General features: G+C 36.2%; 1 protein-coding gene across 4 annotated transcripts in view; it reads left to right on the top strand.

Moving 5' to 3' along the window:
* Nucleotides 1-14,402, top strand: part of LOC113235064 (LIM domain only protein 3) — a 78,904-nt gene extending 64,502 nt beyond the window's left edge. For 3 of the 4 annotated variants that reach the window (XM_026470617.1, XM_026470620.1, XM_026470619.1), the window contains exons 2-6: nucleotides 7,455-7,616; nucleotides 7,802-7,974; nucleotides 8,267-8,392; nucleotides 13,577-13,727; nucleotides 14,127-14,402. In XM_026470617.1, the coding sequence (XP_026326402.1) occupies nucleotides 7,455-7,616; nucleotides 7,802-7,974; nucleotides 8,267-8,392; nucleotides 13,577-13,727; nucleotides 14,127-14,261 (747 nt within the window). In that variant the 3' untranslated portion in view covers nucleotides 14,262-14,402. Of the gene's footprint in view, nucleotides 1-360; nucleotides 447-7,454; nucleotides 7,617-7,801; nucleotides 7,975-8,266; nucleotides 8,393-13,576; nucleotides 13,728-14,126 lie in introns of those variants that run through there. The other variant, XM_026470618.1, reaches the window with a different exon arrangement.
* The last annotated feature ends 11,966 nt before the right edge of the window (nucleotides 14,403-26,368 follow it).

A 26,368-nucleotide genomic window follows, 5' to 3' on the forward strand; every position in this document is an offset into this window, starting at 1 on the left:
ATGCCCACAAAAATGTAAAGGTAATTCTGTACATAGTAGAGGGACATTAGACAATGCATTAAAGTAACAGTGTACATGTAATTGAATTAACGTGTTTAATAATTAATTAATGATGAACTGTGACATTATTGATTTGGATGTAATGATCAAATTGTATTTGCATATTGTAATGAATAAATGAAATGAAATGAAGCAGTTCCTTTTTTAAAGAACAATCGAGTTCTAAAACAGTCCTATTCATGAGTTGTTTTGCAATCCCTCACGTAGGCAATCGTTTGTAGTTCATATCAACGGGTACGCGATGAGACGCAGGGTGCGAGCGCTGCCGTTGCCACCGCCGCCAGTGCCGGCCATCGCAAGATTAAAGAACAACTTAAAGGAAAGCAATCTGCTAAATAAGTGTCGGCGGAAACGCCCGCCATGAAGGCAGCTCTATTTCACACAAGGTAAACACAAAAACCAGTAAAGTACATAAAACGCCGTCCAACTGTGTATTGTTGAATTTAAAAAAGCTTATATTTCAAACATTTTACGTTCTTCACTATGGAAGTGAATTATCAAGTAATTAATTAGATCTTGAAATAACTTCATAACAATTAAGATTGTTATCATTTAGTTACCCCTATCCATCATAGTATAAGAGTCTAATTACGTGTTTAAAATGAAGTAAGCCTCCCAATATCAATTAAGAATGTTTTTTCTGTTTCGTGCGTTAGGCATAATAAAGGTAATGTGGAGCAACTTTTAGTGCGACTGTAGTTGTTTGAATTATTTAGCTTCTCGTCTCGTTACTTTAGCCGGTGTTTCCGCAGGTGTGGCAATCATATTGTCTCTCCCACACGCTGGAGGGGTGCCGGGAGGGGAGGTACCGGAGGGGGACACAGCCTCCCCGCAGTCTCGCTTATTCTTTAATCTCGCTGATGAATTATGATTAGCGGAGTGCACTCAATCCTATTAGTGATGTCTGCCGCAGAATGTTCCTCAGATTTGATTTGTTTCTGGATGAGGTACCATTTGTTGACTTAGATTTATCGTATAGCTAATTATTTTCATCAAATAGTTCTACAAAACTAATAAAACGCCACTAATTACACATAGGTATAACAACATCGTTATGGGAACGTATCACCTAGTAATGTAGCAACAGGGTTAGCTTCTGTCAGGTCCATTTGGATTATTAAGATATTCTACGGGGAATATTGTCCAGCTCTATTTTTTGTACCGCAAACTGCATTTGGTACATTAAAATTACCGGCAAAAACTAGCTGCAGTTGCACGTCGTAGCTCGCTTTGGGACCACAAACTCCGATTATCCAAACGGAGAGCTCCCGAAACAGCAGTATGAAATTTTAACGTGTAATTGATTATGAAGTTGGGTAGTAATGGGCGAGAATAGTTTCTAATTTGCGCTGGCGCACGGCGGTTCGAATAATTGGTCTCGGGACAGAGTTAATCATTAACGTGTGCGAGCTGGTCCCTCGCGACTCTTGTGCAGACCATCCTTCAATTTAGCAGCTCTGCATGGTACCTTTGTTGATTTTGAGCAATTCACTTATAGAGTTGATTGATCATACTGTGAGTAGACTGTTAATCCATACACCACTACGCACGGGTCTCCTCTGAGGAGAGACTAGGCCTTATAAGAAACTAACCCAATATGTGTTAGGTTATTTAAGCACTTAGTTGAAAGAAATATTCACATCAAGAGTTTTGTTACCGTAATATTAGAAACAATTATCATCATCAACCCATTTTATACGTCCGACAGCTGGGCATGAGTCTCCTTTCAGAGGGCTTTAGTCCACCACGCGGACCCAATGCGGGTTGGGAACTTCACACGTTTCCCGAGGGTTGTGAACCTTCTTCTTCGTGCAAATTTTTATCACGATATTTTTCTTCAAAAAGCTCATGATAAATTTCTAATTAAATTTCGCACATAAACTCCGAAAACTCAGATTTGAATTCACGACCTCAGCTTGAGAGGTGGTAGGTCAAACCATTTAGAATACCACAGTTTTTATACTAGAAACAAATCACCCTTCAATTATCAATGTCATCGGTTGTCTTATCGATTAAGTTTGTTTTCTGTAACTCATAATGCAATTAAAATGTATCATTTTACTGACAATGTATTGGTTACCCACATAAAAGTATGCTCTCTACGCCCGCATAGTTCACGACGGGTTCGTCTCGATTGACGTTCGTTAGATCCTAATTCGTGCGTATTGACATTTCGAAAGTCAGTGCTAATGGAAGGCGTGAGCTTTTTTGCTTCCGCTGTCTCTAATCTCGCCTGGCTGCATTCGATACGGGTTTTTTTAATAGGCCGGACTTAGACTTTGCGCGGTCTTTCATGTCATTTCAGTAATTTAACTTTACGACCTTTTATAACTATTAAAATATACATATAAGTGGAGTGTTATTTTTAAAATACTAACAATCTCACAAGACTATATTACTAACATCATAAAAAATAACTTTTGTTCCATGACTTTCAAATATTCATCAGATTTTACTTTCGTACAAAAATAAATAGATTTAAATCGATCGCTCTAAACACAGGAGTGGGAATCGTCGCAGAGGACGCTTGCACGTTTGAACATATTCTACCAAATCGATGCCTCACTTTCTCAAACACGTATCTTATAAAGAGTGATTATTCAGGAGATGCCAAAAATTTCTACTTATTTTAAATTTATTTCTTATCAAGGGTGTTAATTTGGACGTTTCTCTCGCGCAAATCGCGCCCCGGCTTGCTAGTCCTACTGATAGTATATGAAAAACTTAAGTTTATTTTTTATCAATGTATTATGTTTTGTAAAAAGTCATGAAACTAAAGTTGTTGTTTATGATGTTAGTAATATAGTCCAGCGACGATTGTAGTATTTTAAACGTATTGGCAACGCGGTTCAACGACGGTACAATTATCTTAACTTGGCTTATCTTTTCAACTAACTTAGATTCAATTCAATTCAAATACGTAGTTCAATGCAAAGTCACATGATAATGGGGTATTAACAATATTTTTAATTTTCATAACATTATAAGATAATTATGAGTATGGAAAATAATGATAACAAAAACGCTCTTTATTATCTAATGAATAATTTGATAAAGAGAAATTTATTTATATCTATTCGTCAATAAATCCGTGAACAATTTTTTACTATTGTACAGAACTAGATTTATTATAATAGTCACTATAAGCAAGCTGATCCGTTTTGGCTAACTTAGTTCAATAAAATAATAATAATATATTAGTTAATAATATATTTATATTAATAATACATAATTATGTTCAGAAAACAATTTGTTTTCTTTTCAAACTTTTTTTATGGTGGCGGCAGAAATAGTTAAAGTCACCAGGCCTTCAACCTATGAAACTAGTATTCAATAAAAACAAATCAAGTGTTGGTGTTTTCAAAAAAATGGTTTTATTCAATGACTTGTATATAATGTTATGAATATAATCAAAATGTGTTTCGAGCGCGTGCGTGCGTGCGTGCGTGCGTGCGTGCGTGCGTGCGTGCGTGTGTGTGTGTGCAATAGCAAAATATTGTTCTAAGAGAAGAACAATTGAATGCTTCTTTTCGCCTCGTCATGATAGGGTAAAAAAATTCCCACTTCGTCCCTGTCTAATATCAGTTAGTTGTCTTTCGAGTGCCGTGTCGTGTTGCTGTCATTGAACGGTAATTATTCACGAGGCCTTCGAAAAAAGCCGAAAGCGCGAACGTGCCGTACCGCCCTATTGCATTCGAAAGGTACTATAATAATCAGATGACCGGTCAGTTACACAACAGAATTTTCTGCCTTTGTCCATACTAATCATAACCTTAGCACGTTTTGAGTATGAATAATAAGAAAAAAGATTTTACAAAATACAAATCCGTCTAATCATTTATTTTCATTGTTTGTGAAAGGACACTCACTGGTAAGTAACAATTCTTTCAAATAAAAACAGTATAGTGAACACAATTTTATTTTTACGACGTCATTGTACATTGCTGTCGTAGGTTTATATGTTATAATGAAGGTAACGTTTATCAGGTGTTGATTGAATATCGTATGTAATTCACCCGAAACTTTACACGAAAAAGGCTTTTTGAAATGAAATTCCAATTATGAAGTACAAATATCTATACTATTGACAAAAACGTGCTTGATCCCTAGACACTTCTGATGTGTAGATAATCAAATCGCATTGATAAAAATTAAATATGATTCTAAATCCATACTTCTGTAACAGATTGTAATCGTACTTATGTACACAACGTTTTAAAGTAACAAGAACGATCTACTGTTCAAAATTTGTTGATAATTTACAATCTACTTAATAATAAACCGACAAGGGATTTGTTGAATAATACTCGTATATGTAAGTGTAAGTTGAATTGCCACTCCTTTAAACATCATGGACCTTAAACAAATGAATAAATGTTATACAACTCAGCGCAGCTCCGATCCTAGAGAAATAAATTTAAAAAAAAGTGTGTTATGGAAATCGGAAACAACGACTGTACCACAAACATCCAGATCCGAGACAATATAGAAACGTCAGTTTTTCTAAATTTTTTTATGAGACCAAGTGATGAACAAGTCGGTGGTAACCGACACGCCTGTCCATAGCAGTTGCAGTGTCACTCAGAGCTTTAAATCGCTGAAGGGCACTATCACTGCGCCCATCACCCTGAGGCATAAGCTGAAAAGTCCCATGTGCCTGTAATGTTACCAGATAATTCATTAATTGTAATTTCATCATAATTTCACTTCTTTTTATCGTATCTATGGCATGCACTATAATGATTGCCATCGTGGTGAATGGATTAGCCAATCAGCGTAAGGTACTTATAGATTGTTGCCCATAATGCGCCAGACGTAAAGGAATGAATGACGAAAGTTCCTTTCGTGCTCCATTATTTCACATTGACCCGGCCAGAATTGAACCCGGGACCTCAGGGAAGGCGACACCATGAGAACCGGTATGCAGGCCACTCGACCAAGAGGGTCGTCAAATGAGATCTTGAATCAAAAATATTCGAACCGGTATTTTTCATGGATATCTTGTTGTAAATTGGACACATTCTTATCGGGGTTATAAAAAGAGTGTTATTTTTATACGTCCGCAAGTAAAATATATCGTTAGGTATTCAGGGGTTGCGCTATACTTAAATAGGTAAGGAGAATCTTGTAGGCGTAAGATCCACTTTCATTAAAAGGCTATTCTGAATCGGTGTTCCATTTCCAAGATCATAACAACCATTGCAAACCATAAATGGAAAATTTCGCGGCTACATATACAAATATAAATTATATTTATGCCTCATTAGATTATTATATTTTTTGATAACCACTAACCACATTTTTTCATTTGGTGTTGTATATTTGGATCGGTTAAATAAGACCGACTGCAGTGTTTTTTGATAATGGAAAGCAGATTTGGGGAATTTGCTCAGTCTATTTGTGCAAAAATGGGTTGTAAAATTCAAACGTACACAAAAGATCATCCAAAATGATCCTTTCTCGTGCGAGGTCACGAGATACGTTAAAAGATAAAAATGTTTTGTTATGTTTTGTACGTATTTTGTTTTCTTGACTAGGCCGCGCACTTTCGATCGACTCTCGTAGCTAATAATGTAAATTAATTCATCACAATTAACTGGTGTCGGTGAGTCATTACATTTCAATATTTAATGTCATAAACATGTTGATCAATATAATTACTAAATGCTATTACGTATAATTATTGCGAAATAGCACAGTTTAAATTTTTAGTAAAGCAATGCCAATTAGGCATAATACATTTCTTTAGTCAGCATTTTAATTGGCACGAATCCTATAATTAGTTTCTTGATTATTCATCAATAGGGGGACCTGAAAATGTCGTCATAGTAGTTCTGAATCAACAGGAAAATTACGTCAATTGAAAACAAGATACGCTCCTGACTAAACCTACATAATTTAGTTCAAGTGTGAATGTAGCTGTTTATAAATGTACCTAAATAGAATTCATAGGCTTACTCAATAACGTATACGTTCCCATTCATTATAATATCATGCCTATTGTTCATTCTGAAGTACTTATATAACACAATAATCGTACATCAATGTGATTTTCTGTTTGTTTGAAATACATTTGTAGAAAATATTAATGACGACATAATATGCAATAATTTGTTTTCACTCGTAAGAGCCGTTAACCATTAATGAGCAGTGAAACGCGAGCCGGTAAGCAGTTTTTGTACTGCATAATGATATCGTAAACCAGTGTTAATAAGCTCTCATTACACGTATAACAACTAATATTAACAATATAAATTTCAATATATTTAATGGATTAACATGTCACCTACTTGTGCATTTGCTGCTTGCTTTATAACCTACTTGTGTAGGAGTAGGTGGCTAATGACAGTACCACGTTAATTATAAATAGGAACTGAACTGTACGTATAATGGACAATAAGCAATGTTATTCTTAAAAGTCATCGAATTCGCAGAAATTTGATTGAATGTTTAGGTTCGGAATGTAATTAACCGCCTTTCCACGGACGGCCTCAGGTGCGGAACAACACAGTTGATTAGCTTCCTTTGTTTATTCAACAATCATTGACACAATTTGAGGCACAGTGTGCATGCTTCCGGCCAATATCCGTATCCCATTATTTACGAGCGGCGATCGGACGCACACTCCAAAACACACAAAAATGAGAGACGCAAGCCATTCGTCACGGGCGCACAATGCCCGATTGTTTCAGGCACTGCTGGCTCTTAATACACGATTTCGCTGTACCAGAAAACAAATTTCTTTGTAAACCATTTTGACGAAAAGGTTGAGCTGTAGGGCGCGCCAAATTGCCTGACAAAACGGTTGCGGGATTGGATTCAGTGCCCGAATTTAATTGAAAATAGTTCGTGTTTAACGTGTTAATGAACCATGACTCTGGCGCAGGCCATGCCCGACTGTATTGCTCGCCGCACGTTTTTTCTTCCACGATCTTAACTACCAAGTTTTTTATTTACTATTTATTCGATATTTTAAGTCACATAATTTGCCATAGCTCGAAGACGACGAATTGAGTTTCACGTTCTCATTAATCGCTTGAGTAGTTGTGCTAATTTTTTCGAGAAATATTACAGGCGTTAAATTTCATGGTAGTGGATTTAATGCTGTAACATAAAACGGCCTCTATGAATTGTCGTACCGCACTGTTCTGAGTCAATTACTGTAACATAACGTCGTTAAATGGGCTAAAAACAGAAAACCAATTTTCATTCACCACTTCCTTGTGTTGACAGTAAAAATAAGATTTAAAAACTTAATTCAGAATCAAAGGAATGTATTTGTGTAGATAGATATAATCTTGAATTCATTCATGGATTGCGATAGCCCCAATAGGATTTGTTTTCTTTATTACTAAAATAATAAAAGCGTAGTAACGATGAGTTGTTTGTTATAGTGCGAGAGGCGAACGCCGCAAAGCGCCAGCGGCGGCAGCCCGACGCCGACGCGCGCGCATATGCTGGCGATGGACGTGACAAAAGAAGCGCGGGCGTCGCCGTTGCCTGCTTCGGCGCAGCAGACAGCGCCACAGGCCGCGCAGCAGCCACCACAGCCGCAGGTACTTAAGCTATTCTTATTTCACGTAGATACCGAGTGGTTCTTATACACATCTTTTTCCACTAAACGTGCTATTGGCAGTTATGAAATACATATGACAAAGTAATTGAATGATAAATTATTGAGTAGTTTCCAATAAGATCATATATCCGCATAATAAAAGTACCAATGGTCTTTCCTTACTAGATCTGCGCGGGATGCAGTAAGGTTATCACAGAGCGGTACCTGCTGAAGGCTCTGGACCAGCTGTGGCACGAGGACTGCCTCAAATGCGGTTGCTGTGACTGCCGCCTTGGCGAGGTTGGCCATACACTTTACACACGCGCTAACCTGATATTATGCAAGAGAGACTATTTAAGGTAATATGTTTGTTTATGCACCGTATATTTTGGTTTCTAAATAAGTGTGAACTGTTCAATCTGTTCAATATGGAGATAACTAAGACGAAACCTACCGCTTTCTTTATAATTATACATCACCTATTGTTAGGAAGAATCCTCTAAGCACTCTTATTTACAAATAACTACTTGTACTAAATCAATATTGCCGACTGTTACAAATTAGATTTGACACAAAAGTGGATACGATTAGAAAATTATCTAGTATTATTTTTGTGTCGATATTTTTGTAATGTATGTATTTATTTCAAAGGTTATTTGGCAACACCGGGTACTGCGCAGCGTGCAACAAGGTGATCCCCGCATTTGAGATGGTGATGCGTGCACGCAGCAATGTGTATCACCTTGAGTGCTTCGCTTGTCAACAGTGCAATCATAGGTTAGTGCTATGTCGTATATTGAAATAGACAATTGCTATATTTAGATTTCTCTAAGGACCTGTAATTGTAATAATACAACTTCGAGGTTTGATGTCAAGCAAGTGTTGCCTTTTAACCGACTCAAAAAAGGAGGAGGTTCCCAATTCGATTGTATGTTTTTTTATATATGTATGTTACGCGATATGAACCGATTTTGATGTTTTATGTTAGAAAGAAGGTACCTCAGTAGTGGTCCCATTTAAATTTCAAGAAAATATTCCACCTTTAAGGGTGGCAAACTAGGGGATGAATGACTTGAGAGATCGGTTTGTGTAGTACACTGTACTGTTTCTTTTATCTACTTATGAGCAATGCTTTTTCTTAAGCTTTATACGACCTTCGATTCCTGTACCACATTCTCCTTCTCCCTTCAATCTTATAATATTATTTTGACGGCCTCTGTGGTCGAGTGGCTTGCACACCAGTTTTCATGGCGTCGCCATCTCTGAAGTCCCGGGTTCGAACCCCGGCCGGGTCAGTGAAGAAACTAACTTTTCTATATTGTCTCGGGTCTGGGTGTTTGTGGTCCTGTCGTTGTTTCCAATTTCTATTATATAGTAATATTTAAAAATATTTATTTATTATGTATTTATAAATAGTATTTATTATTTATTTATTTATTATTATTATATTATTTATCATAGGGAAATGAATGGGTTCAGTGAATGAATAAATGAAAGGAATATGATATTCACTAAGTATGTCTATTTCTTTTTCCATTTTGTTTCCATTACTAGATATTCTCGTGTCTACTATCGTGTCAGTTTACAACAAATCCGTGTATTACAACATCTACGTACTTACGTGATTTCAGCACCACATTCATTGTTCACTAAACTCTCTACCTGTCAGTGGCCATGCCGCTGAAAATTGAGAGGGGACTGGGATATTGAATACACGTCCGACTTGGGACTTTTCTTTTACAACAGAGAAAAACATACAAAACTACTAAAGTGCAAAAGAGACGGCAACAAACATGTGGCGAGAACTTTAGATGGTTTATTCATCTCACGGACGACAAACAAAGAGCGCGATTAAATTTTCCGCTACATAATAAAGCTACATGCACGAAGGGAAACGTATTACATTAATGTTTTAGCTATTTAACTGTTAAGACTACTTTGGAAATCGGTGATAAAGAATCCAATTTAAACTTTGAGCGCAACAGAATTAAATTCAAAATTTTAAGATTTACGAACAGTGAATCATGAATTTTAATCTCCAAAGTAGAGTCTTACTAAAGGTTGTTCCGGAAAATATAGACATAGCCTCATATCCAACTGGAATATAAACGATTAGGGAATTATAAATGTCATGCATTCGGGCAGTAAGTAATCGTTTATGCAGCGAGTATGAGGTTCGGAGGAGTGCGCAAACAGCGGCTAAACGACGCTTGATTTCCCTGGCGCGCACTCGGCCCCTATTTATGCAGCCGTTGAACGCGGCTCAAGCGTTATTGAATCATTCATTATTGCAAATGCACAGACGTATCTGTAAACTCCATGTAAGTGTATTTTTTGCCGATACGGTCACTCACACTATGTCGAATTATGTAGAGCATATAGACCTTAACACGTTGGACTTTCGACTGCTCTTATTGCAAGCGTCTTAGAGTTGAGTTTAACTGTCAAGCTTGACGACTTAAGTATGACTTAACCCTACCTTTTTTCTTTAGGACTGATGAAGGTTTTTGTAAAACGATGTGAAAATATCGAAATTGTATTTGTTAGTTTTATTTTAGTACTATAAAATATTTCCATTTTTATTGCAACTCTTACGAATTGAATTTAAACATGATCTTATTGAGTGCTTCACGTTATATTTAAAGTAACGAATTCACGTTTTGAAACTCTATGAGATATGATAATTTAGATTTTGCCTGAAAATTCCACAAGTTACGTTTTAAATTTCCTTTTCGGGGTGCAAGCGCGAAAGAGCAATCTTCACTGGACTGCGTCCGTTTAAATAATAGAGAGGTCGCGAAGATTGGAGCCACTCCGAATGGTTTATATGTCACTCGTGGACCTTTCCCGAGTTAGTTAGATCTCGCGCGACATTTTCTGCGGATTACGTATTCATTTGACTGCTTTTTGAACTCAGATTCAACAGTTGGATAGCCTGTTTTAGAATATGTAGTTAAATGCCAGATTCACATCTCACTTGGAATTTCATGTACGCTTTTGAGAATAAGGTCATAAGACAGAAATACTTATCATAATTTACATTTTCCAAACCCTACATGTTATACTTTTAAAACGAATATTCGTTCATATTAAATTTCTCAATTAAAGTTCAAAGTAATTATTTTGGCCTTTTAAATATCTCCAATAGGTGTAGATTAAAATTGAATTGTATGATATTTAACCTGAGACATTATGGTGTATCTTAATATTTGGCGAACAAAGTGTGCTGAAATGACAGAGTAAAAGATTAGACTGTCAACGCGGTACCTAGTGTTACATTTTCGCTCGTTTTCTCGGTTACACTCTTTCAGAGGAAGCTTTCGGTTTGCTTCGTCTAAATGTTGGAATGACATTCCACCCCCAATAAAACTTAGTCATTGCACACTTTCAAAAGAAAGTGTAAGCAATGGCTACTTAACGTACAGAAAATACAATAGTTTATTTTTATTGTTTTAAGTTTCTTCTTAGTTTATTTGGCACCTAAGTAAGAATAAATAAATGTATGTAGGTAAGAAACTGAAACTTGTTCCAGTGCCGTTTGTGCCTGTTATTTAATGTTCTTTTACTTACATTATACCGACTGTTTTTTTTTACATGGGACTGCATGCGTAAATCCGAAACCAAAGAAGATACAAGGAAACTGTCTTAAGAACCATCAAATATTTTGTTGTGAAAACAATTTTTACATAGTCAATTTTTTGGTCAAGCGTGAATTGTCCATAAAAATGAATAAAATTAATCAAAATTTTTTTAGTGTTAATCGACTCAATTTCATGAAGGAATCATTTCATTGTACGGGACGAAAAAATCGGGACAGCCGATCCTGGTTAAATTTCTTAAAATATTTTTCGTACGAAATGAATAAAATTAACAATTTTTTTTTAATGCTAATAGTCTCAGTTTCTTATAAGTATGATTTTATTGTATGGGAAGAAAAAAATCCGGACAGTGATCAAATGTAATAAAAAAATGTTCATACAAAATGTCCTTGTATGAAGGTGAAACCTGAAAAGCAGCATGTAGTGCTGAGGCTCCACACTTTTCATTAGCACTAGATTTCACTACATTTCCTGTACAAAACTAAACTGTATCTTTATTAAACTTTTTTATTGTAAATGCATTGTTATTATTATTAATATTAAATTCAGTGATCTTCTTTACAATCGGATGTTAGTTTCAATTTATATTGCTACCAGCAGTTACCAGGTGCCTATTTCCTGACACGAAAATTTACGTGCGTGTTTACTAAACAATGTGGAGCGCAAACTATTAAATATCAGGTACCAATCAATTTCCACGGTAACAGATTTCTGTTCAGATTTCTGAATCCAATTTGCGTGCTGTCCGATCGGGCGGACGTCGGGCGGTAGCGGTACGGCCAGCGAATATCACTAAACGGCTAAATAATTTAGTGGCAATCTGGCGGCGCCCGCGGCGATGCCATGGCGGAAGCCGCGTGCTGCGAATCAGACTTTGCAAGCTCCGTGCTCGGCGTCCATCTGTCATAACGCTCCGCTAGTGTTCTAGTGTTCTTTAGACTTAGCGCATATTGTTTAGCGGACGCGATCACAGCCTACTTAGATAATTGATAACTGCTTTGGGTTTGCTTTTTATATTGGGAAGATTTGTGTAAAGGCGAATTTAGTACCGTTATAACAAAAACCAGCTTAATGTGGTACTTTGTTTCTGAGCCGCATCTTATTTCCATATAACTAACTTATTGCCAGGCAGCGTCAAGTTTTCCGCTTGAGTGCATAATTCCATTGTTCTAAGATTGCGGAAAGGCGACAATCGTATTCTCTTATCATAGAACGTCGAACTTCGCTACAGTTGCGACACAATAGAGTGACGCACAAAGCTCTGCTCGCACCCAGTCATTAAAATTTCGTTCTACATCTTTTCCATTACGTGGCAGACAAAAAATAGCAGAATAAAAAAGGACAACCCCGAAAACAAAAGTCGGGAGCGGAGAGAACAGGAAATAAAGTTAATTAAGAGCAGCGAAATCGACTGAGTTGCGGTGGAAATTGGAACCTTAAAAAAGAGACATTTGTAGCCAAGCTATTGCGCTTAATTTTTGTGACAAGTGAAACAAAAGAGTTGGCAGGGTGTTGGGCTTGGGGGTGGCAAGAAGACGCGGGGGCGAGGGGAGATAAGGCCGGCTTTATCACCGCCGGTTCCGGCGGCCACTGGCGAGTCGAAGGCGATACCTTTTTGTTTAGCCACATTGAGGGATGCGCGCTCGCGTGACGTTATCGCGCCTCTTTGCTTCATGCTGACCTTTCCACTCAGGGTAGTAAATTTTATTCTTAGACGTTTTATGGTTGTTGCTTTTTCGGCTTTTTCATTAAAGTAATGATATTCAAGATTGAACTGTTTAGTTGGTCAAACTAGCACATGTTTTCTACTATTTACTGACTGACGGTTTTGATAATATGAAACGAAGAAACTAGGCCATTGAAATACGTTTGCAATTATTTCATTTACCGGAAAGGCACCCTTACTAGCAGTGCGTCCATTAGGCGTCACTAATTGAATCCTCCTGCACTCAGGTCTGGTAACTGCATCGAACTCGTTTTTGGGATTACACTCAGTACATTCTGCTGCAAGGATTGAAATATCCAGTGACAACGTTAACACGGCAATGGCTATTAACTCATTGGAAATTACTTATCTTTATGCTTATTATTTTCCTGAGTACGCGATATTCACAGTGGAAAAGCTATTTATATTTATTTTTAATTAACTGCGCATATCTTCTTCTGAGTAAAAGCCTGAAACTTTTTTATTCATAATACGTTAGCATCAACAATATCTGCAATGTTTTTCAGAGAAAGTATTACCTCTACGACTGTTTACAGATAATCGGTTAAATTATTATTTCCGTTTCTATTCCTCTATCTACGCTGTTGCATATCTTGTCCGTCTTGTACACATATTGAAGAAAAATTCCTTAAACAGATTCTGCGTGGGCGATCGTTTCTACCTGTGCGAGAACAAGATTCTGTGCGAATATGACTACGAGGAGAGACTGGTATTCGCCAACATGGCGTACAACCCGCCGCCGCTTGCGCACATCAAGCGACAGACTTCACACCTACCTCCTGCACCGGTAAGAACTTAATCCCCTTTAATCGATTTCGTATTTACGAAACGAAACGTACATTTATACGTTGTGAATTCGGTGAATTAATGATTATTCTTAAATTATATCCAAAATGGAGAACGTTTTTCGGAGATCTGTGAAATTATGCGCGTCATTAAAACTTGAATAATTATATTGAAATTTGCGTGCAATGAGTCGTTCTTAAAATCTAGAGAAGTCTGTTTTTTATTAAGGGTTGATAGCCGGCTTCATTAACTTTATTTGCTTTTTCTGGCATTGCCCAGCTCCACCAGCGATGCCTGGGCGTTCTTTGAAGCTACGCCCATATTATATTAAAACTTTTACTCCTTGAAAGGTGCATTAAGTAGTATGAGACAAGGTTTACAAAAGGATATCTATTGACAGGCAAACAACGCCATGGCCCTGATGAATGGCTCTAGCCGAGCCGGAGACCTGAATAACAACATGTCCGGCTCCTCGCCCGCCCCATTCGTCCCACCGCCGCACCTCAAGCCCCTAGGACTCTCGGCGTCCAGCTGAGACTATCGGGTATGAGACTCTGCCCACCCCTACGCGAAGTATCAAAACTAAACGCGCGAATTATAATTACAAGTGACACTACAAAGAGTGAGCTGAATAGTACAATGAAAGGTAAAACCTTCTGTGAGTTGTTAAGCGACGGATTTTTGGAGCGAACTCTCCCTTAAGAGTTCCTAGGACAAGAGTAACTGTGAAATGAACTCACGTTTTTCTGAATCAGTGTGTAAAATAGTTGTTTAACGTAAAAGCAAAGTCAATGCCAAAATGTAGTTAGAATTCTCATTGTTCGTTATTGAAAATATTAATGTAGAATGGTTTTCATTCTTCTGTGTATTTGTATGAAAATGGGAAACGTATGTTTAATTGTTAAAAAATCTCATAATTTGATCTCAAACAGGTAATTGCTGAGTTAGGATAGTGTTTGAAATGTTTAGCGTGTGATTGGAACATTGAAGAGCGCGGGTTGTAAAACTGGGGAATTTACTTCACAGTGGCAGAAGTATGTATTTTAATAGAAGTCGATGTTACATGTGAATATGAAATATGAGGTGATTGTTTGGATTATTATTAATAATATTGCATCCTAGTATGATCAAGTCCCAAATAGAAACTAAATAATAATAGCGATCAAATTATTATTAAGATATTATTTTTACTTTCATTTTATATTAGTCTGACTAAATTCCAGATTTTCAAATCTCTTTGTTATTTCGTTTTGTACCACTGTATATTAACTGTTAAGTTTATCGTAGAACATTGTTACGATATTGTATTATTTATGTAAATAAAATATTGTAAGTAGAATTATAGCATCTAATTACATTGATCAATATAAATATTTAAAATTAGTAAAATGTGAAAAAGTGTTAACATCATTATGGAAATAGTTCAAATAAGTTTTCTTAGAAACATGTAGTGTCTGTAATAAGTAAAATGTCGAGCATTTTTAGCGAGATATCGCAATGCTGTACGCTCGAACACATTATATGTGTCTGGTTTCCTTGTAGCCAATGATACGACCAAAGATGTAGCTCATTAAAGCCTTGTTCAATTGTATACTTTGTTTCTTTTATACACCATCGTTTTACTACATTATATATCTGAATCTATGGATCAAAACATCTATCAAAATTTAAGTGATCTCTGTGCTACTACAATATCTTTTCGTTCTCTATATTGCCATAAAGTATTTTCTTCATTCTATTATACGATGCAGTATGAAAAGCTGTAATTTTCTCGAAAAATATACAATAAAACGCTCAATGAAAGAAGGAATGGCGTTATCAGCGGGTAGGTGAGCGGAAATTTGAAAGGTCGGGAGATCGCTGTCTCATATCGGGGACGTAAAAATGTCGACCCAGTCAGTGCATTGTCGCCGAGAGCGGTGCTATGATACCGACAGAGAACATGCCGTTAAGGTAACATCGTCTTCTACTTAAATATAGGACACATTACTAGGGTTGATGATTTTTGCTCACCTACACTTTCGTAAAGTTAGCGCGTTTTCTCACTTCATCTGATTCGTATTCGTGCCAAATCCGAGACTATACAATTATAGAAAACTCGGACCCACCTCGGATGTCGTCTGTGCACTAAGTCCAATTCAAATCCGAGAAAATACGAATATCGCTTGTACACCTACAGATAAAATGATACTTCGGACACCTGTGACATTTCGGACCGTCATTTCTCGGATTCAACGCAAACGCTCTTAATGTATAAAGAATTCGGTAAACAGGAATGAGTTTGGCGACTCAACGTATATTCTTTACGCAAGAACTTCGACGAGAGTTTTTTTATGACACGATGTCACTTGTTCGTCCCAAATGACGGCTAAAACAAGTCCTGCACCTGGTGGTAAGAGAGACGCCTGTTCGTAACAGTTGCAGTACCGCTCAGAGCTTTAAATCGTAAAGATCTGAGGGGCTCTGCCAATGCGCCCGTCACCCTGAGACACAAGTTGACAAGTCACATGCAATTTCACCAGCACGCTTAGCCTTCAAAACCAAAACGCAGTAGTGCTCACATTACTGCTTGGCAGCAGAAATAGGTAAGGTGGCAGTACTTCGCTGGACTAACTCTTTTACTAAACGTAAAACAAAGTTAATAATTTCTATTTAAAATAAGACTAGTAATCACTAGTAATTCAAGAACACACACCTTATCATACTTTATGCTGATACATAGCCGTGTAACTCAACATCTATAATCGATACTGAATATATAAGCAATTGACAAAAGGCGGGGGTGAGTCACGGAGAAAAATCACCCCAATTTCCCGACACCCAACCTTGTGTACCACGCTTTAATAAAATTGTTATCAACGCAATCTTTAATTTTAACAGAGAAAATAAACATGCTTTATGTTAATAACAATGAGTACACCAAGTAAGGTGTAAAGTATGGAATAAATTAAATTGTGTGTGGAATAGGAAAATATTTTATACAGTCAAGAGCAAGACCAAGCTTAAGGCTTTGCGCTTTGGACCGTTGTTATCGTAGCGACGGCACAGAGTTGTATTTAATTCGGCACTTTGACTCAAGTAAATACTTTTATACAATAAACTTACCCATATATCTTGATGTACACAATACAGAAACATCATATTATCATTAACATATGACACACACAGCGCACTGACACTTATTCACACATTCACACTTAGTTAAGCAATTCAGTTCTATAATATTACTTTTATGTTATTTTCTTTTATACTAATTACGTACTAGTTATAGAGGAGCACTACTTAAAACAAGTTCTCGACCTTGTATGCAATTTTTATTTATATTTGAGACGAAATAAAGTATTATTATTATTACACCCTTTTTTCTTATCGTATCAATGTCATGTACTACAATGTTTGCTACTGTGGCGAAAGGACTTGCCATCGTGGTATAAAGTACCCGCCAGTTGTTGCTCAGGGTGCGTCAGACGTGCGGGAAAGGGATGGGACGTCGTGCTGGGAGGCTCCTTTCATGCACCCCAATTACACTAATAATAATTAAATGTTAAGTGCAAACTTGCCAGTACTGCCCTCAGAACGAGAACAGGCAGAACTGCTGTATAAAGTACGCATAGTTGTGTCTTTTTTCGTAACGAGGGCACATTATAGGAAAGGTAAAATGTGGGCATACTATTTACATGGAAGATAAAGAAAAGGAAGCAGAATCAACGATACTTAGGACGTTGTTTATCCTTGCTTGGTAGCAGTAGAACTCCTTGTGAAAGAGTTTGTTATAGCAGTAGAGATCCTTGTGAAAGAGTTCGTCTAGGGAAGCACTGCGACCTTATCTATTTCTGCCGCCAAGCAGTGATGTCAGTATTACTGTGTTCCGGTTTTGAAGGGTAAGTGTGCTGTTGAATTTGCAGGCACATGGGACTTGTCAACTTATGTCTCAGGGTGCTGTGCGCAGTGGCGGTGCTTCTCATATCTTTGAGATTTAAATCTCTGAGTGGCACTGCAACTGTTACTTGAAAAAAAATCCACAACTAAAGAATCCTAGGATCAATAGCATTGACGATTAGCAAACAATACAAACAATTTTGTTCTATTCAGAGTGTACACATAACAGTGACGTGGGCTAACGCTTCTTGAACCGTGAACGACACAATAAGTTGAATGAAAAATGGCACTTTGGCAGGCCGCCGGGACGGCACACAAATCAAAACGGGAAACCGGTAGCGAAAAGTGAAAAAATTACAGTTACGTAACATGGAGCCAGTGGGTTCTGTCGAATTTTCAATGACTCAAAAAATTTGATGTTATAGGTACATAGAACTACAAGGTACCTACCTTGTACTTGCAGTGAATGGCTGTTGCTAATGACTGCGTAAAATGTGACTGCTTTTTGTGAGCTAGGGTGTTGTACAATTTGCTATGTAAAATCGTTAAGTACTTTTTTACACGGTCGTGAGCAACAACTTTCATTCATTAATACTCGTATAATAACCGCTGTGATTATTACAAATAAATGTTTTTTATTAAGTCTTAGTTACTTTATTTCTTATTCAACTGTTAGATTTGAAAATAAAATTAATTCTATATTAGAGTCAATGTGCATAATATTGTGATTAATTTATTAAGTTGAAATTTGATTTGGTTCATACTTACACATAACTTACATATAACTTGCCTGACTTTGCTTTGATTAACTTGCTTGCCTTGCCGGACTGCCACGCAGAGGTCCCAGGTTCGATTCCCGGGCCGGGAGAAATAGCTGTATGGCCTGCAATTGTTTCTCTCGTGAGTTTGGGTGTAATTTGTGGTAGTCTATGTGTGTGTCCATGGCGCCCGCGACACAGGGTTTCCCTGGTGCGGGGCTATGTTGAGTGTGTGCGTTATTTATTATTTATTATTATAACTTGAAATTTTTTTAGTGGTAATTTTTAAATTTATTGAATGTCACGATGTTTGACAACTATGATATTCAAATATTTTTCTGAAATTACTCTACTAGTTTGTAATAATTATTAATACAAACACTACCAGGTTAAGTGATAAAAAGTTTTCACAGATTTCTCAGAGAGAGTCGTTAAAAACAAAGATCTGCAATAAGCACATAGAATAACTTGTAAGGTCCGCTAATGCGTTCCGTGGCTTAATTGGCATAGCGTCTGGTACGGTTTGCTGGAAGACGTTGTTCACATCCAACCGGATCGAAGGAATTTTTTCTTAGTATTTGATGATTGTATTAATAATTGTTTTTTAGTGTTCCTCTAAATATATCCATGAATAAATAATATGTGTTCTTAATGGTGTATGTACAACCCTTTGATTTTCAGACTTTAGGAATTTATGGAAATGCCAAAGGTACCCTAAAAAAAGAAAACAGCGTAGGAAGCCCGGAGCACACCACTGATGGCTTCTTGCAATAATTTCCGTTTTCAATGAACGCGTTTTTCTTTTTCTTATCACCGCACGAACTAGGATGGTTGGGAATAAATTGAAATACAAAATTGATTGTTGACTTTTCCCGGCCGTTTTATTACTGTCACAAATAGGAAAAAGATTAAAAATTGCCTACAGACGGTTGAGGCGCAAGCAGGGCCGAAGGCTTCCTTGATACGATTGTTATTGTGTATGATTCATTTCCTTTTCCGTGATTAGTACAAACGATAAAATGTTGAAATAATATTGTCGAAAATGCCGCGGGGGTCCTATTTCATCCTTTTAATAAGCCTCAATTTTTTTTTCCTTTTTATTATTGTCAGATTACGGAAAGAATAAGTCGTGCATCTGGTGTTTCAAGCATCATGCCTGTTTATAATAGTTTATGTACCACTCAGGGCTATACGCAAAGATCTGAGTGGCACTATCATTGCGCCGCCACCCCTCAGGGTGTCCAACATAAAATGGACTAGTTCCTATGTGCCTGTAGTTTCACTAGCTTTCCCTTATCCTTCGCAACCGTACTGCAGAATGATCACATTACTGCTTGGAGATAGAAATAAATATGGTGGCCATACTTCTCTGGACAAACTCTTCCATAAAAAGCTCTTCTAATTGATTGGTTATTGGGTATATTTACATTCCTTTGTGTCTTGAATTAGGATATTTCACAATTTCAGACATATAGTCTGCAATTAATTCGTGTTATTATAATATGAAGTGTTTAAAAACTAATTTTTGTTATTAATAATTACTCGGTCATTAATCAGCAATAAAGGCAATCGTTATACTAAAACTCTTAACTGTTTAACAAATCATTATAATTGTATTATCTTTTTTAATTCGTGTAACAATAAATGAAGAAAACATGATAATGAAGAGCTTTAAAATGGACAGAGAAAAGAAAACAGCACTATAAGAAAAAATGCGGTAACTGTACACGAGACTAATTAGAATGTCAACAAGGGCCCTGGGAGGTTGCTTCAGGATTCTGAGAACCTATAATTGATTAGCTTATTCTCATTAGGCGTATCATTTCGGAAAAACAATAAACAAATGTTATTCGAGCTGCTGTAGGCATTAAACAACATATCTAATTTACGTTATCTGATTGTACAAAAGGAGCGAAGTTAAAAGAAAACGGGTTTATAAGCTTTGGACTGAGATAAGTGAAGTCCGGTGCAAGATTTATTGTTTCTAGTTTTAGTTGCGTCGGATGTTTCGGAGCTCGTAACTTTCAAAATTTTATTTTGATGTAACTGATACAGTAAGGTAATTTCTTCATGCCAACTTACGTTTCTGCGGATGTAATAATCTTGTAAATAATTCATACATTTCCTACAATTATTGGCATCGATGGGGATAACAAAATGTAATATTGACGTCACCAATTCAAACATTAGGTCCTATTAGTAAAATATAAAAAGGATATCATGATTAGAACTTTGCCCAGAGTAGCAGAGCTATTATTTTAACGATCTATTCCCTGTTTACACTCCTTAATATCGAGTCAGGATAAGTTAACGACAGTTGTCAGTTCTTTTACCCTCCTGTTAGCGATTTATTTCAGAAAATGGCTCCAACACAGAAGCCAATTAAACTAGGACTATGAGAAAAAACCAACATTACCTACATCTTCAGCCGCGTTTATTCACATAAGAAGGGGCACCATGGCTCCTTTTAGTCTGGACAACAAAATCCCGGAGGATTCTATTTTTATTTGAGTTTTAATTATTAAAAGTTTTATGGACTGCTTATTTCTTTTTATGAGGTTGTTGAATTAATTCCTTTTGTTTAACTCATTTTGTTAGTGCTTTTTGCTGGATTTTTTCATTTATAACGTTGTAAACCCTGGTAAATTTGCGAATTGTATGAGTCAAATTACTTTTGCCATCATTGATTGACCTACCAACAAATACCACAAAATTATTTCATTTTGTACCGTTTACAATATTTGCGTAGATAAGATGCACAGGCGTCAACATAGTAAACATTAGGTAACATTTACTCTGAAAGGTTTCCGCTTTACATAAAATTCCAATTGAGGGGTTTATTTTCAAACTCTCAATTATCACGTCTGTAGAATATAATATAACATTTTAAACTCCGCAAAGAGATATCCTCTTCGCGTTGGTAAGTAAATTTAACTTTAAAATATGCATAACAGTTTTCCGATGCGATCCCCTCCTGAATTTAAACACATCGACTCGTATTAAGATACATTTCAATTCTGCTCACTTCGTTAGTTCGGAAAGAAAATGTTATTCTATTTTTAAATATTATTTTCTTATATTTTCAATGGGTTCGTATTAATATCCCTATATTAACCATATGGATTTTCTGCAATCTGCACTACCTACTACATTCAATTTAATAAATTAAAACACATTAGCAAAACGCAAGCTTAAAATACTTGCTTTTTGAAGGTGTTTACCCTTCAGACTTCAATCTAGCTTAAGGCTAATAATTTAATAGTCTAGTAAGAACATTATTGGAAAAGGCTCTTAAATGCAAGCCCAGCAACTTTGTCTTCTGAAAAGGTATTACGTGTTTTTTTACGATACTTGGTGCTCCTGGTGGTAACCGACAATCCTGTCCATAACAGTTGCAGTGCCCCGTAAATCTCTAAACTTTAAATCGCAATGATCTGAAGGGTACTGCCACTACAAAGTCGACAAGTCTCAAGTGCCTGTATTTTCACCAGCAACCTTACCCTTCAAAACCGGAACGCTATACTGCTTGGCGACAGAAATAAATAAGGTACTTCCCTAGAGGAACTATCTCACAAGGAGCTCTACTTCTACTAAAATGTGACAAGATAACCACCGCTTCAACTTCTACAAAGACAAAAACAAAGCTACTTGGGTACTTGGTAGCTTTTCTATTTTTATGGATATTGTTACGGATAGTAGCTGTCACACAGAGTGTCGGCGTTTTGAAACTTCAGCGGACGACGAGTAAACTTGAAAAAGCAAACAAGCAAAATTTAAGTTATTTTCCAGTTCTTATTGCAATTTTTTATTTATGGTAATTAATAATCCTTTTATTTTTGAAGCCATAGTAGCCTAATGGTTGGACCTTCCGCTTCTCAAGCAGAGGTCGTGGGTTCCAATCTGAGCTCGCAGAGGTGCTTCTCGGAGGCGTTTCTCGGAATTTATGTGCGAAATTTAATTTAAAATTTACCTTGAGTTTTTTGGTGAACGACAACATTATGATGAAAGTTGCACGCTTCCATGAGCACGATTTCGTCGTCCCGACACGTCACTTATTATCATACCCTAGCCTGAGAGGAGACTCGTGCCCAGCAGTTGGACTTACGGTTGGTGATTATATATTATTTTAATCCTTTTGTAATCTCCTAGAAGGCAAAATCGCTCTACCAATGGTCTACCAAATTTATTCCATTTTTTCCTCCATTTCTACTTTTTACGTTTACTAACTTCAAATTGGAGTATTTTAAATAGCATGGACCATCACGATAATTATATAACACGATAATCACGATATTTTTGTATTGTGATAGCTTTATTGGTGTTAATCGAGACACGTCTACCCTAAAATGGAGGGAATGTGACCAAATCAGTAAGGTCTGGAATACTGGTCAAGTTGACACTTGCCTTTTTATCTACCAATGATATTATACTTAAAAGAACATTCTTATTTACGTAATGGATGTCCTAATGTCGTAATAGATGTACAGGCTAAATTATTGTGTTATTACATAAATAACATTCTTTTCATTCTATTCATAGGAAACAAGAGGTGAAATATTTTTGTTATCATGCTACAATTCTACTTACGCAAATAAGGTTGTAACGTCGTAACAGTTCTCGTTCAAGTTCGTAACTATAGTGCCGGTATGCTATGATGGCCGTTTTGACGTTTGTCCGCTCATCAAGTTTCGTATTAACTCTTAACTACGTTGAAGGAGCTACTTGATGTACAATGTTGTCAATAGAGACGTGCAGTAAAATTTATGGATGTATAATTTTACGACACAACTCGGCATTTGTTTTTCGAAATTCGCAATTTAAAAAAATGAAATCTAATATGATCGTCACTTATAGGATCGCTGTCTACCACAATTTCAACCTCCGGCAAACTTGCGACTACATATTAAGTAAACATTTTTATTTTTGTTTTATTAAAACTTTTTAATCAGCTACCATTGCAATACTAGTTATAAATCTAAAAACGTAGAGATGCACGTCGCATTTGATTTTTTTTTGATAATGAATTGAGATTTGACCTCACTATTGTAATCTGTCAAAACGGCCATCATAGCGTATCTTTGTCAATGCGACTTATACTTAGCTGTATAGAATAACTACTAATTTATATATTATACTAATTTTCGCAGTTTTGTTGGTTCTCGGTACAAACTTTAATCCCCTATTTCACTCCCTTTAAGATGTATTTTTGTGACAAAAAGTAGCTTATGGCCTTCTCCTAGGTCTCATTTATTTCTATAGGAAAACGCATTAAAATTGGTTCAGCGGTTTAGGCGCGAAACGTAACAGACAGAGTTACTTTATCATTTATAATATTAGTTTGGATGTAAATTGAGTTTATGAAATAACAGCATGCTGTATCTATAGTTATTATACACAGTGTCGCTAAAACTATAAGGCTGAACCTATTTAACAGGACGTTAAAGCTTTGAAACAAATTATAACAGACTTGAGACTTCAAACTTAAGTGTACTTAAACCACGACTTGCGAAATGTAAATTGACCCCTCATTTTAGACTCCGCAGATTCATATTGTACCCCCTAAGGATTAGGTCGACTGGAGTTTGCTATCCGACATGATGATAATGATAACAGAATATTTTGGTCATGTTACCTCGATGTTACCACGTAGATACCAAAATGTACACCACCTACAGTCGATACCAAAATGATCTGTGCAGACAAACTAACCAAAAATACCTACCGACACATACAAACTGGTAATCTTAAGAGCCCATACTACCTCAGCGCGAATTAAAATTTTTCCCTTACTACGGTTCATTTTGCTGGGTCGAACGGCAGTGATTTTGGCTTTATTTCATATTTTTTTTACAAACCAAATTAAAGCTATTATGTGTTCTATTTAGTTCAGTTAATATAAAAAAAAAATCATTGGTATATTGAATACAGCCGTTTTCTTGTAAAATTTCGAGGTAAGTCTGTGTTTTTTTTCTATCGTGAAAATTTTGACGAATCGTTTTTCACGCTTTATAGTAACCAGTGTACTTACTACACTATATACTTTTACTATATATTTTTTCCAAACTAATTGATTCAACACTTTCACTGTTATGCGTTATGCGGACTCTTATCCATAAACCTGTAGTAGTAACAACACCTCTTCAAACTTAGTTATGCTATTTTTTTATTTTTACGTGGACTATTTTTGGGCACTCTCGATTTCCAGTAGATATAACCATACCTTACGTTCACTCATGGGGGTGTCCCAAGATATTCTCTTCAACAATACGGTCTGGAAACTTGTTAATGCTATTAGAGGAAGCTGCGGAGGCGTTAAGCTGCAACCTTACTTAATTCTACTTATTCGACAAACTTCCACAACGCTTCCCGCTTTTGCATCTTTGCTAACTATACTGATATAATGTTCGTTAATATATGAAAGTATTGTACAAGGTGTTTTGCAGCAATGTTTCCCATCGGTCACTGGGCTGCCCAATGGGATTTTTTTTCCCATTATTCAGATTGATTTGACAGCGGGCGGTTGATCAGGATGATTTAGAAAGGTCAAAACTGTTTTGCATTTTCTCATTTACTCTTCTTACTTAATTCATATTCAAAGTTCTAATATTTAAGTTAATATATTAGCTACGTTCTTTTGGATCAGGATTTCTTTTAGTTGTGTTTAGGAATCGTTTAGGAAAACTTCTGCAATCAATATAACGATGTTTACAAAACTACCTCTTGTTACTGACAAAATAAAATGCAAGAATTTATTTGGTTAAGTAAGTGGCTTGTGGCAGTTTGATAAAAATAATATTTGTTACAGACTCATGTCTTTTTTTATTTATAATTAATTGATTAATATCATTATTACAAACAGGAAACTTTCCCTTGTTACCATAAATCGATATGTCACATTGAACATATTTTAGTTTCTTTGTACTCAACGATACCTTAACGAATCCCGAGCTGATCTGGACAAAGGAAAAAATCCCGTTGGCCACATTTTTTTGTACATTTTTTACGTACTGAATCGATTCTGTTGCGTTCTATTTCAGAATTATTTTTTTTACAAATGAAATTAAAGCCATTTGAAAAATGTATACTACACGTGTTCTTATAAGTTCAGTTGATTTAAAAAAATCATTGGCATATATTATGTAAAGCACCTATTGAATACAGCGGTTTTCTCGTAGAATTTCGAGATTTAAGTTTGTGTTTTCTTTTCTATCGTGAAAATTTTTAGGAATCCTATTTTCACACCACCTGCCAATCAGTGCATATCGTCAATTTTAGGATATATTTTTGTGCATATCGTCAATTTTAGGATATATTTGATTCAACACTGAAAAAATCAACAATCAAATCAACTAAAGCATTTGAAGTTGTATAGACTCTTAATTAACTTAGCTTAACAAATATAATGTGCAATGTTAAGTACTATTTACTCTGTGTTGAAACACTATTTTGCAGATTGTGTGAAGATATTCCGAGGATACTTATGTATATATAATTATAATAATCAACTTTTGTATTTCGGTATTTTTGCTCTTTCAGAAAACGATTTCCCACTAAATAATGTGCCAGACAGCCGCGTTAAATTGGGCTGCGGACCCTTGCTGCACCTGGATGCTATTGCTCGGTCTCAAACTAGGGGATTCCCTGTGCTATTATTAGTAGGTACCAGAGCAACGGAATTCACTCCGGGGCACTACCTAGAAAACCAAGAACTTTATTTTCCAAATTGGTCCTACGAAATGCCAAAAGAAATTAGATTTTCAAAAATTATAAAATTTATTCTTTATTACAGGTGTCGATTTTTTCAAAATATTCACCAAGAACACGTATACACTTTTCCATTCGTCTAAACCACTTGGAAAATATCGATGACCACTCTTCTTTAGACATCTCAGAAATCTCCAAGTTATAAGCAGCCATGCCATCTTCTTTGCTTTCAAACCGTTATTAGTTAAATTAAAAGGCAAGCCTTTTAATTTTTGGAAAGAGGTAAAAATCACAAGGTGCT

The sequence above is a fragment of the Hyposmocoma kahamanoa genome, unplaced genomic scaffold, assembly GCF_003589595.1.
Source record: "Hyposmocoma kahamanoa isolate Upper Pololo Valley unplaced genomic scaffold, ASM358959v1 87, whole genome shotgun sequence".
In the NCBI taxonomy this organism is placed as follows: Eukaryota; Metazoa; Arthropoda; class Insecta; order Lepidoptera; family Cosmopterigidae; genus Hyposmocoma; species Hyposmocoma kahamanoa.